This window comes from Zophobas morio, unplaced genomic scaffold (genome assembly GCF_036711695.1).
Source record: "Zophobas morio isolate AGI-343-1 ecotype UQ-CSIRO unplaced genomic scaffold, CSIRO_AGI_Zmor_V1 ptg000005l, whole genome shotgun sequence".
NCBI lineage: Eukaryota > Metazoa > Arthropoda > Insecta > Coleoptera > Tenebrionidae > Zophobas > Zophobas morio.
This window is the reverse complement of record NW_026972110.1, coordinates 17,199,795-17,212,717: the sequence shown is the minus strand read 5'-3', so window position 1 is coordinate 17,212,717 and position 12,923 is coordinate 17,199,795. Positions and strand designations below refer to the sequence as shown.

At 33.9% G+C, this 12,923-nt stretch overlaps 1 protein-coding gene across 1 annotated transcript in view; it reads right to left on the bottom strand.

The window, feature by feature from the left end:
* Positions 1-12,923, bottom strand: part of LOC135122889 (uncharacterized protein PF3D7_1120600) — a 277,829-nt gene that overhangs the window by 29,712 nt on the left and 235,194 nt on the right. Inside the window, exons 5-7 of the mRNA XM_064047371.1 lie at positions 8,822-9,158; positions 7,727-8,715; positions 2,326-2,423 (exon numbers count right to left, since the gene is read on the bottom strand). Coding sequence (XP_063903441.1) covers positions 2,326-2,423; positions 7,727-8,715; positions 8,822-9,158 — 1,424 coding nt within the window. The remainder of the gene's footprint in view (positions 1-2,325; positions 2,424-7,726; positions 8,716-8,821; positions 9,159-12,923) is intronic.

The window sequence follows — 12,923 nt, the reverse complement described above, 5'->3', positions numbered from 1 at the left end:
TTTAAGAACTCAATAGTGGAACGGAACTGTAATAAGATGGCAACATTTTGAAGTCACTACGGTGCCAAACTTCCATATTAACAATGTCCGCAAACATGTTGTCATGTAAGTCGAGTATATTTGGACAAAAAAAATATGTTTTAAGTTTGTGCTTTGGTAGTGATAATTTTTTCCGTTAATGTTAATTTTGTCGAATTGTGTGTCAACAAAATCTCACACTTTTCTCTATTTTAAAAACTGTAATAAAAATGACTGGGTAACAACTCTTTGTGGAGCGAGGGAAGTGAACGACTTACAGATGGTGTACACAAAGCAGCATATGTTAAATCAGGCGACCTGTCAAATGCTCGCATATTAATAAGCACGGCTCGTGTAGTGAGCGAAATGTACATGAAAAGGCGTAAAGCTCGCGGATTGAATTATCAGTTACGTACATCAACATCTTCAACGTTTTGGCATTTTAAAAAGAAATGAATGTGATGAAGGTTGATATAAATTGTAGGTCTCCAAGCTGACATATAGTTTGTAAAAACGGTAATAACACACTATTATCGGACTATTAAAAACACTATTCCAAGAATTTAAAAAATGTTGCTGACAGTTTAATTGCTTAAATTGTGTAAATCTCGTAATTTACATGAAGTAAGTACTCATTATGACTTCTACAAGGCCGACGGTGCGTGTTTATCTTTTTGTTAGCAACTTTTGGAAAACACACATTTGTGAATGAACGTGGTTAAACTTACATCAGTCACACTGGTCGTTACGTAAGTCGTGAAGAAGATCCACAATTGTGTCTCGTCAACTGACACAATTGTGGATCTTGTGGAAACCGATAATTGACAACTGTCAATTATCGGTTTTAATCTATGATATGTACTAAGGTATTTATGATACACACAAGTGTATAGAAACACTGCGTTTTATTTCTAGACACGAAAAGTAACTAACTACAAACCCCGTTGCGAATTAAATATTAATGAAATTGAAACGCCACAACCTATTTACATAATTACCTTTAACAAAATGTCGTGTGCCATAGGTGCCACCGCCAAATGTACATACAATGGATCTTTTCTTTCAATAACATATTCATCCATCATGTTTGAACCGAATTATTAAACCACACGCGCCCCAAAATTGTAACAGTTGGAAGAAGGAAATTACTGCCACCATGAACGATTTAGAAAATATGGCAAAGTATCACAACATTAACATTAAAAGCGGACAAATTTACGATATAACGTGCTGCAGATTACGAAATTTGTGTATTTAGCACCTGTTATCGAACGATAAGCTAATAACAGCGAGTGTTTATTTACGATTTAGGAATCATAAGTTTTGACAGGGTGAAAATGTGGAGCGAAATGTGAAATGTAGCAAATCGATTAATTGTTAAAATAACAGAGCTCGAATATTTCAGCCTTACCCTGCTCCTGTAGGGCCTCGGGAACTCCATCACGAAACACAAACAGGGAATTCACAATACATCGATTGGTTGCGAAAAATTCCAACTACGAGATATTTCAATTTTAATTTAGTGACATCAGTTCGCAAAATAAATTAGACTAAACGAATACGCGTGAACCAATTTCGGCTGTATGTATCCTGCCCATTAGGCTCATGCAGTCACGGGTACATTAGACGGTTTATTGGTGTAGGAGATGTGAATCAACACATGTGCGTTCCTGCTTATGGCAGCATGTTCTCTGAACAGATCATTAGATGGTGTTTCTGACACATATCTGCATCAGGGTCGGCTTTGAACTTCTTCGCTCTTGTGGTTAAACACTTACTGTCAAAATCAGATTTTTTATATTCGAAAAAATCCAAGTTTATTTCATTCTGATTTCCTGATTACGGAAATCCTTACATAAAATTCTGTTAACACCTTTGATTTTAGCCTAAATGAGGCACTAGTTTAATACATAATAGGACGTTTGTAAAATTTCAATATGTAAAAACCCTGAGCTGTTAGTTAAAAAAAATCTCAACTTTAACTGCATCATCTAGATTAACTTTCGATTTGATTGAGGAATAAATAAATACGGAAAAAAGGTTGGGTTTTCCACAATATATGACTGTTTCTAAAAATATAGCTGTATCGTAATAATTATTTGTATTATTTTTTAATAAAATTTAGTACCTAGTAATTCAGTAAACGTATTATTTTTGTTACCGTCTCCTCAAAAAACTGCACGATTTTTTTTCTGATTGAAGCCGGTCCTGAGTATGTACATACATGCAGGATGAATATTGGGGACAGTTGGACATTGATAACATCGCTTAAATATTTAGGAGTTTTTACAGTTTAGACAAACTCACCCTTCTTTCCTCTTCCCTAGCGGCGCGGAGATGGGATTCGATGGCTTCTAAGTCGATTTTTGGCATTGCTGTTTCGATGTTGTATACGTCGAAACTACCTGGAATGGAAATGTGCGAAATCTGGATTTAGTGGGGGAACAAAATGAATAAAAGTATGATTAAGTGGTTGAGAAACATGATATGATAAGCATGATTCAGGTTTGTTTTAGTGTAATTTGTAATTCGTAGCAAGAAAGTAAAATTTATTGTTGTCATTTTCGGAGTAACTACCACCACCTGTCGGAGATTTTATTTAACGAGAGTGTCGCTTACTGGTAGCGGTATAGTCATATGGTAAACGCCAGATTTAATGATACGTTGAATTCTTTATAACCACGATGTTCAAAGTGTAATGAATAAGATGAATATCACATAACTATCACAGTTTTATATTTTGGCACAGAATTAAATAAAAGCATGCAATTTTTTAATGATAGTGTAATATTCGCGTCATAGAACTGTATTGTATAAAACTTTTATTGGTAACCATTATTTTGAAATGGGTAATATTATATGGCGATAATAACCCAATGCAAGTAATGTTCAAATTATATTCAACTTTTAGTTCGTGATAAAATCAGATCTTATTGAAAAAAGTCGCAAAAAATTCTAGCTTTCTGCCTTAAATTTATTATAATCTTAGCTGGACATTGCGTAACTATTTTAAAACATATATTTTTAAATTTTGTTACGAAGATTTGCTCAAAAAAGATGTGATGCCTAATCCAGAGAGACGCCAAGAGAGGGTTAGGAGTGTTAGAGTCGAGAAAGTTCCAAAGGCTGTCGGTTTTCATGTTCTTAAAAAAAAGACACCTCCAGATGCCTAAAAAACATTCGTGTCCCAAGATTGTTAAATTCCTTCAAAAACAGAAAATGTCAAAGGTTTTAAAGAGTTTTCATATTAAAAAAACAAAAACACTAGAGGCTCCCAAAACTGTTTCAAACAAAGTGTTTGAATGATTCATAGAAAATGCTAAAAAATTTCTTCTACATCGATCTCGACGCTACTTCCAAAAACATAACGTGCGGTTCATTCAGTGAATTAAGATTTTCGAAAAATTCGCTTTGTAAACGAATTTTTCAAATACGTACTCAAAATCTTAAAAAAGTTAAAAAAATTCATACCGAGAGGTAGGTACTGAAAATTGTGCTTTTTGAAACCTTGCCTTAAAATCCTTAAAAAATCTCCATGAGGGGATTTGAAAAACAAAGTGTCAATGATCCTGGTTCAAGATTTTCGAAAAATTCTGTTTAAAAGTGAATTTTTGTAATCATCTCCAAAGCTCGAAAAGCGATAAAAAAATTCATACTATTTAAAAATGGAAATTTTTGAAAAGTTCCCTCAAAAGGTCATAAAATTCGTACCGGGAATTATTAGAAAATTGGAATTTTTTAAAAGTTGCCTGAAAGCCTTAAAACATTCGACACGGTGATTCTAAAAACATAAATTGTTAATGATCACCGAACAAAAATTTGATACAATGAAATTGTTGAAAAGTTGCGTAAAAATTCTCAAAACATTTTTTGAGATGGATCTCAAAGAGCTGATTGAAAAATGTGTCAATGGTCTCCGAATAAGATTTTCGAAAAATTCACTTTGAAACTGAACTTTTTAAATACTCGAAACACGGTAAAAAAAATTCATACTGGGGTTATTGGAAAATTGGAATTTTTGGTAAGTAGCCTAAAAATCCTTAAAAAATTTGGGGATCTCAACGAAGTGATTCGAAAAACATAGTGTCAATCATCTCGGTCCAAGATCTTTGAAAATTTCAATTTGAAAATGGCGTTCTTAAATATTTCGAAATTTCGAGAAGTGGTAAAAAATTTATTCGGAGGAGAGGATATGAAAAATTGGGACTTTTGAAAAGTTTTCTAAAAATCGTTAAAAATTTCTAGGATATACATTTCAGTTGTTAATGGCCCTGAGCAAGATTTTCGAAAAATTCAGTTTACTAGTGAAATTTTTAATTATCTCCAAAGCCGAAAAAGATAAAAAAATTCATACCACTTATTTAAAAATGGAGATTTTGAAAATTTGCCTCAAAATGGTAAAAAATTTTGCTGTATCGACCTCGACGAGCTGATTCGAAAAACATATTAGTGTGATCCCTGATCAAGGTATTGAAAAAAGTTAAAAAAAAAAACATACTGGGGGTGCCGAAAAAATGGGGTTTTTGAAAATTTGTCGAAAAATCCTCAAAAAAATTGAGGATAGAGATCTGAACGAGCTAATGCGAAAAACATAAAGTATTATTGGTCCAAGCAAGATTTTCGAAAACTTCGATTTGAAAATTAAATTTGTTAAATATATCGAAATCTCGAAAAAAGTAAAAAAATTCGTCCCGGCGGTTATTAGAAAATTGGAATTTTTTTAAAAGCTGCCTGAAAATCCTTAAAACATTCGACAGGCTGATTCGAAAAACATAAATTTTTAATGGTCCCCAAACAAAAATTTTGATAACTTGTGTATAAAAACTATTTTTTATATATATATTTCGAAATTTCGAGAAATAGTAAAAAAATTCATAAAGAGAGTAGGTTATTGGCGAATTGGAATTGTTAGAAAGTTGCCTAAAAATCAGCAAAACATTGTTTGAGATAGACCTCGAAGAGCTGATTTGGCAAATAATATAAAGTCTATTAACAAGATTTCCGAAAAATACGGCTTGAAAATGAATTTTTTAAAAGCTCGAAAAAAAGCTCGAAAAAAAGGTAAAAAATTTGTAGCGGGGCTTGTTGGAAAATTGGAATTTTTGGAAAGTTCACTAAAAATCCTTAAAACAAATTGTTAATAGTCCCTGAACAAAAAATTCGAAAATGTCGATTTGAAAATTATTATTTTTTAATATTTTCAAATTTCGGGAAACGGTATAAAAATTCATACGGAGGGGAGGTTACTGAAAAGTTGAAATTGTTAAAAAGTCGGTTGAAAATCCTCAAAGAGCTGATTCGGTTTGAAAATGGATTTTTGAAATATCTCAAAAGCTCAAAAGTGTCAAAAAACCTATCGGACCTATTGAAAAACTTGAATTTTTGAAAAGTTGCTTAAAAATTCCTAAAACCGAGGATATAAAACTCGACACGCTGATTTGAAAAACATAAATTGTTAATGATCTCCGAACAAAAATTTCGGAAACTTCGACATAAAAATTATTGTTTTTTAATATCTGGAAATTTCGGAAAATGGTCAAAAGATTCATGCAGGGGAAGTTATTGGCGAACTGAAATTGTTGAAAAGTTGCCTAAAAATTCTCAAAACATTCTTTGAGATAGATCTCGAGGAGCTGATTTGACAAAAAATATAAAGTGTTAAAGGTCTATAAACAAGATTTTCGAAAAATTTCGTCTGAGAATGAATTTTTTAAAATTCTTGAAAGCTCGAAAATAGAGTCAAAAAATTCGTACCGAGGGTTATTGGAAAATTAGAATTTTTGGAAAGTTGCCTAAATAACTAACCTTAAAACATTTGCGGATATAAAAATTGACACGCTGATTCGAAAAACATAAATTGTTAAAGGTTGAAAACTTCGAATTGAAAATATTTTTTTTTATTATTTTGAAATTTCGGGAAACGGTTTCAAAAAAATCATACGGGGCGGAAGTTATTGAAAAATTGAAATCTCTTATTCGTGGACTATTAACACTTAAAAGTCCTCAAAACTTTCTTTGAGATGAATCTCAAAGAGCTAATTTGAAAATTTTTAAGTATTAATAGACTGCGAATAAGACAATACCAAAAACAAATGGTTAATGGTCTCCCCCAACAAAAATTTTGGAAATTTCGATTTGGTAATTAAATTTTTTAAATATTTCGAAATTTTGACAAACGACCAAAAACTTCATGCAGAGGAGAGGGTATTGAAAAAGTGAGGTTTTTGAAAAGTTGCCTAAAAATCTTCAAAAAAACCTTTGAAATAGTTCTCGACGAGCTGATTCGAAAAATAAAATTGTGGGTAGTCTCCAAAAAAAGTTTTTCGAAAAATTCAGTTTGAAACGGAAATTTAGATACATCGAAAGTTGAAAAAAGGTCAAAACATAACTCATTTGTAAACCTGTATTTAAACACAACATATGTATAAACGAAAACCAAGTGAGGATGGTGAAAATTATACACAAGGAAGAACACTAAATGTACAGAGAAACTGAAAATTGTCCTAAACGCATCTAAAATAATTTAGTGTGGATTTTAACACAAGAAATTGTCGAATGGCAATAAAAAAGCGACGAATGAAACCTCAACCTAACAAAGTGTTTTAATTATTAAAAGTCGGGATGAAAAAATTTAGGACGATAGTCAGATTGGAGAAGAAGAAATAGTATGAGCAGCATATGACGTATTAAAGGCGCCAAAGAAGGAGAAGAACAGCCGCCCTAAAATGTTGGAAGTTTGACAATGTAGTGGTTTAAGGACAAAGTAAAGGATGCCTCCAAAGCACATCATGGTGGCATTCCACGGGATCATTCCCCTTGAACAAATATATGCACATATGCATGACGACAAGATTAAGACCTGTTAATCTGAAAGCAGAGTAGAGTTTCTGGACCAAATCAATAATATTTGATGATAATTTTCCATTAAAAGTTGGTCATATTACGTGGTACCTACGACAACGTTATTTCCACTAGAGCCAGAGAGAAACCAAGCGAGATTTTATTATTTACATCACATCACATCACGAAAATCCACACAAAAGGAGATTCTATGTTTTTTTGAAAACAAAATTACCTCCAGGAAAAATTTGTAAATCATAACAAACAAGAAAACAACAAGGATGTCTAACTGAAAGCACGTGCCGTGGTTTTCAATGAGATTTAAAAATATTTTATGCGGTGTTTAATATACATCACATTTTAATAGAAATTAATAAACTTATATGCGTTAGCAGCGTGTTTTACTGGTTGCATAACAAACTTATTTTTTAACACCAACATATTTATTTTCAAGTAGAGATAGAAGTGTTCAGTTGGAGTGTTGGATAGTTTACTTTTATTTGTTTACTTGTGTGTATTTTGTTGAACTAGCGCGCCGAAATGCGGTCGATGGCTAAAATAACGAAAAACCTCCAGAATAAACAGAAATTTCCAGCAAATAAATTCTCCTTACAACTAAACCAGCATGAAGTTTATTGTCGGAGCATTTTCCCAACCAGTAATTTAACATGTGGGTTGCAACATTACACGGCAACATTCGCAGCATGCAACAGGGGTAGATTAGAACTTATTAATGAAGAACGTGACCACTGTGACACATTACAACATATTATCCCACTCCACTGAGACAAACCTTAACCACGCAGTCATCACGCTAACATTATTTTCACGCCGTTAATTCGTGCATATCATCATAATTAACCCTTACCTAAAACTTCCGGCGATGTCCTTTTTTTCTCCCTCGCCATCGGAACCGATCGCCTATTCAGGGCGTCCCGACTCCTGCCACCGAACTCACGTCGAGGGAACGTTATCAAACTACCAAACTGTTGATTATAGTCTTTTCTTTTTTTCACGTAATAATCGATTTTTTCCTTTTTCCGCGGCACGGCACTGTCTTCGTCCTTCTCCTTGTAGTCCTTGGTGATGGCTTCCTTGTTGTACTTCTCCACATCCTCGATCCGAATTTGGCATTTAGAGGCAGATTTTAGCTTCTTGATCTGGCACTCTATCTCCTCCAGCTCTCGGTTGGAGTCTTTCCGCTCGAGCTTCTGGAGCTTACTGTGCTTGAAGTCGCAGTCGAACATGTTTTCCTTAACGACCGGAATTAACTCCTGAGCGCCCGACAAGAACGCGTCCGAGACTTTGCTCTTCATGATGACGGGGCTCTTGCTCTCGAGATTCTCCAGTAAAGGCATAGTCGGAGTTTTCACGGTTGCCGTGTCGTCAAGAATTACCGGTTGCGGCTCTAATTTCGACGAAGACAGTTGATTTAGATGTTCCTCCACGTTCGGTTTGATGTTGTATTTGACAGGAGATTGCGCACTGATCGATTCGTTTAGCTTCTCGATGGTGTCCTCCAGCACTTGTACAACAGCTTTTTCCAGATTAGGCAGTTCGAACACGTTTTCCGGTTTAAGGTTGCATTGGTTTTCCAACGAGATCCTTCCGAATTCCTGTTCGACTTCCTTCTCGAAATCGCCGATGATGTTCTCTCTCTGCGTTTCGATGTTTTTCACCGCTTCTTCCTCAGCTTTGATATTGAGTTCTACTGTCCTTACCACGCTGATTTCCGTGTCTTCGTCGCTCGTCTGATTCGAGTTTCCGCTGGTGTCCGAGTCGCTTTTGCATTCTTCGTGGATGTTGAACACGGGCTTGTCGTAGAAGACCTTCTGGATGTTCTCGACGCTATCTAACCTGGAAAATATAAGAATTGGAATGTTTAATCGTGACAACTTGCTAGAGACAAGGTTCTGATTAACATTCTATTCACCGACTAAGTCTCATTTCTCCTTCAGCTAACCTGTTAACGCTGTCAATGTGGTCGATTTGATAATCCGTGTCCTCCACATTGTTGTTGTTGATGTTATTCACGTCGGTTTTGGCGGTGTTTAATGATTCGCATTCGAAGTCGTCGTCTGTGAAATCGGTATCCGACGAGGCTTTAATGCTGTAATCGAGTGTGTGGGCGAGGTGCTGGAAGCCGGGGTAGTTCGGGTTCACGATGCCCCTGCGCTGGAGGGTGGCGGTGCCGCGGTTGCTCAAGTTGCTTTCTTCTGAAGAGTCGGAATCGGAAATATCGAAACCGCGATCCTCATCCTGGGGAGATGTGTCGGCTGATGAGACGTTCTGATGGACGTCTGAAATGAAATTTTAGTTTAGAGAGGGCTGGAATGCCAGCGATCTGACGTGCAACAGATAATTAATCTCGGATATTTCAAGAGCGCGACGAGTTGAAGTTGATTTGTCTTCCGGCAGCTAACAGCTCGTCGTTGTCATGTTTTACAAGTGGGAGGGAAATTAAGTGCGCGAAATGCGAAAAATACGTAAAATATGTAAACCGGGGGTTTAGCTGGCTCGTTGTGGAGAAAAAAACCTGTTTGCATTTTGGGTCAGGTAATTTGAATAAATGAAGTTGATGCCCAATTTCGGTGTGTAGAAACCTAAAATGAGACTTTTTTTTGAATGAACACACTGCTTTCATAGGATATAAATAGATAAGGGGAGCGATTTTTTCTGTTCTAAAAACTAAACCGACACACAAAATAAATTGGTCGCTTTTTGAATTCTATGTAAGCAATAAACTTGCTTAAATCTTTTTTGAGAGATTCTTAAAGATTATTAATGTACAAGATCTTTTGTTACATGAAACGCCCACTAATTTCTCAACAAAACGACAAATTCTTCTGTAAAATAAAAATTATGTATATAATATTTTGTAGATTTTAAAGAAAATTTACTCAGCAAAAATTTGAGAAGACGTCATCAAAATTTTTGTGGAGATAAATAGAGACAAATTTTGGTGAACGTTTTACTATTTGTTGTATTTATATTCTTAAACAAATCTGAAATTTCACAACAATTTGTCTAGCAGTTTATCTAATAAAATCATCAACAGATGATAGATGGCAGACAGATTGAAACGGGGACCTACTTTTTCACATTCAAGGAGCTTCAAAGCGTCGAGGAAATAGAAATCAGCAATTCGTCAACTACATCTCACAATAATACTTTTGATGATTAGTAATGGTTCTGATTCGTGATAAAAGTTACAATTAATGACATGCAAAATGGTGCAATATATATTTTTTTAAAGTATGTAAAAGATAACTCCAGAATTTTATGATTTATCTCAGTGATTACACAATGGATGTCTTGGAAATGTTCCAAGAGCATTAACAAATGGAATTACAAAACATTTACTGAAATTCGTTTATTCATCCTTTCCGGACAGTTGATGACGTCATCCTAAAAGATTATTAAAATTTATTTTCAGGATTATTGTTGTTATGTTATTATGTTTGTCCTTGCGGTAATGGGACTTATTACAGAATCTAAAGGCTCATAGAATAAATTTATCTTGTATTAATGTCTGAAACAAAAACTTTAATATTTTTGTACACTTCTGAGTTTTTTCCAAAACCTAAATGCGGAGAGTTAAAAACAGTGGTGGATAAAAAATTATAAGCATTTTGGGCATTTTTTAATTTTCATTTTAAAAATTATATAATTTTTGGAAGACCATCAAATTTCTAAAATGGGCGATGAGACAAATTCTAGTTAGCGTTTTATCACCAATTGAAGTTATTAAAATAATTTATAATTTCACCATAGCTTCAAAGGTTATCTCAACAATTTCAACAGCTGACAGACAGACGGAAACGTGAGATGGTATTATACAACAAGGGTCAAGTTGAAGTTAGTCATTCGCATCATAAAAAGAAACAGAGTAAAGCAAGTATATCACGTTCATTAAAAGTAAAAGCAATTTTTATAGAAAAATCATGTACAATTAGGGTCAACAGTTAAACTCAAATAAATATATACTGACCGGCAAAAAAATCGACCACTTTGAAATATGTACTCTTAATAAAACTATTGTTATTTTATTAAATAACTCTTCGCTGTTGACATAGCATGCACAAATTGGCTAAAAAAGAGTCAAATAAACACATAATTAATTTTAATTTAAGAAAGTGACAGGAGTGAAATATTTCAGTGGCCATTTTTTTGAGGTTTAGTGTATTTACAGGTGTGTGGGATCTCACGGAAAGAATATCTCTTTTATTTATACATAAATAAGTAAATAGCCGTAATATAAATATTATGTGCATTTTTTTTTTATTAGATTTATATTTTTCTGTATTTATGTTTCCATTATATGGCATTTATGATACAGTAAAAATTTATGAAAGATTTTTAATAAATGCTGCTGCTACTGTGTTTTAATTTTTGAAAATAGCATTTGTGCCTATAAACAACAAGCCAATACCATGATGCTGACGTCAGAGTAACATCGCAACCACATTGAAGAAGAGTCATTAGTTCAAAATGACTTGAATTGACCAACCAGGGCCAAGTTTTCTATAAATGTTAGATGTCCGCTTTACGTTTATGGGCGTTTTTACGTTTTCATGCATTTTGTGTTTTATAATTGAACATTTGAATTTGTTTGAAGCTAATAATGGATATTGTAACTATGTATATTAAAAAATATATCGTTTAAATTTCTACTTTACAACCCACAAATTTTCTCTATGAAAGATTACACAACAAATTTGCTTCTGTGTTGAAAAAATGACTCATTAGACGTGTAGCGATTTTATAAAAAAAAAACAGAACCAAAGTTATTTTTTATGATAACTCCTACAGCTGAAAATAAAGACATCACCGGATGTTAAAATTTAAAGTACAGGTAAAAAAACATGCTATCCAGCGGCGTAAATAACACCCAAGCAGCCTCTCTGGTGCGGGGGAAGGAAGCAAATTCCAAAGGACCGCAGTCCGCACAAGTGCGGACAATATGAATTACTTCCAAATTAGTAAAGCAGAAGATAAGCAACGAAAAATATGTATTTTCAGTACACGCCTAACTCGACTTTTTATGTTTATAATTCGAAAGAATTCGACTATTAAGCACGAAGAGATAACCAGCATCAGCAGCGGCAGATCAAAGAATGCATTTGTGTGAAAACAAAATGAAATTTGAAAGTTTTTGTTACTTCAAAAGAAAGAAGAGGACTAATTAATTAATTAAACTATAATGGAACAAAACGGTCCGAATATTATATATGTTGGGTGAGCTGCTGTTATTATGATCATTATTACTACTTTATTATCAGTAAATATAGGCGGGCGTGATATTACTATATTGTTATATTTTCGAGAAAATCGAGTGAACTGCTCTTGATTTAATCAATATAAAAAAAGAATTGGAAATGCTTGGAAATCGACTTCGAACCTGGGCCTTTCATTTGCAAAGTATTATGTACATACTTACATACCTAAAGTACAGGAAAAATTAAACAATAGCAATTATAATAATAATTAACAAAATCAAGGTAGACTCATGAACCACAAGTACACGAATACATTATTTTATAAAATTTAAACATCTTGTATTGCGCAAAATGTTGAGCTGACTACATAAAATTGTTGGTGGGGATGATCATGAATTTTGGTTAGCTTTTACCATCGACATGATAACAGAAATTATCTGTATAATAAAAATCAATACAGACAAATAGACATACAGACAGAAACGAAAGTACTTTTCAAACTCTCAGGTCCAAAAAATATAAAAGTAGCCAGTGACCTGATGGACGATCCTATTACACTACTTCCCAGGTGGTTATGGCATCACAGTAATTGGAACAATAAGCGGAGGTCCTAGGTTCGAATCCTACATGAACTTTTTAATTTTTGAACTAAGAATCTTTGTTTTTTCGTTTTTTTGAAGATTCATTCTACTCTCTACTCTACTTTTACGTTTTCTCGGCCTTTAATGAACCCTAGATACGAAGAAATAGGTCTCCCGTTTCCGTCTGTCTGTCTGTTTGTCTGTTTGTTTGTTTGTCTGTCTGTCCGCCTGTCTGTTCGTTTGTTTATCCGTCTGTCTGTCTGTC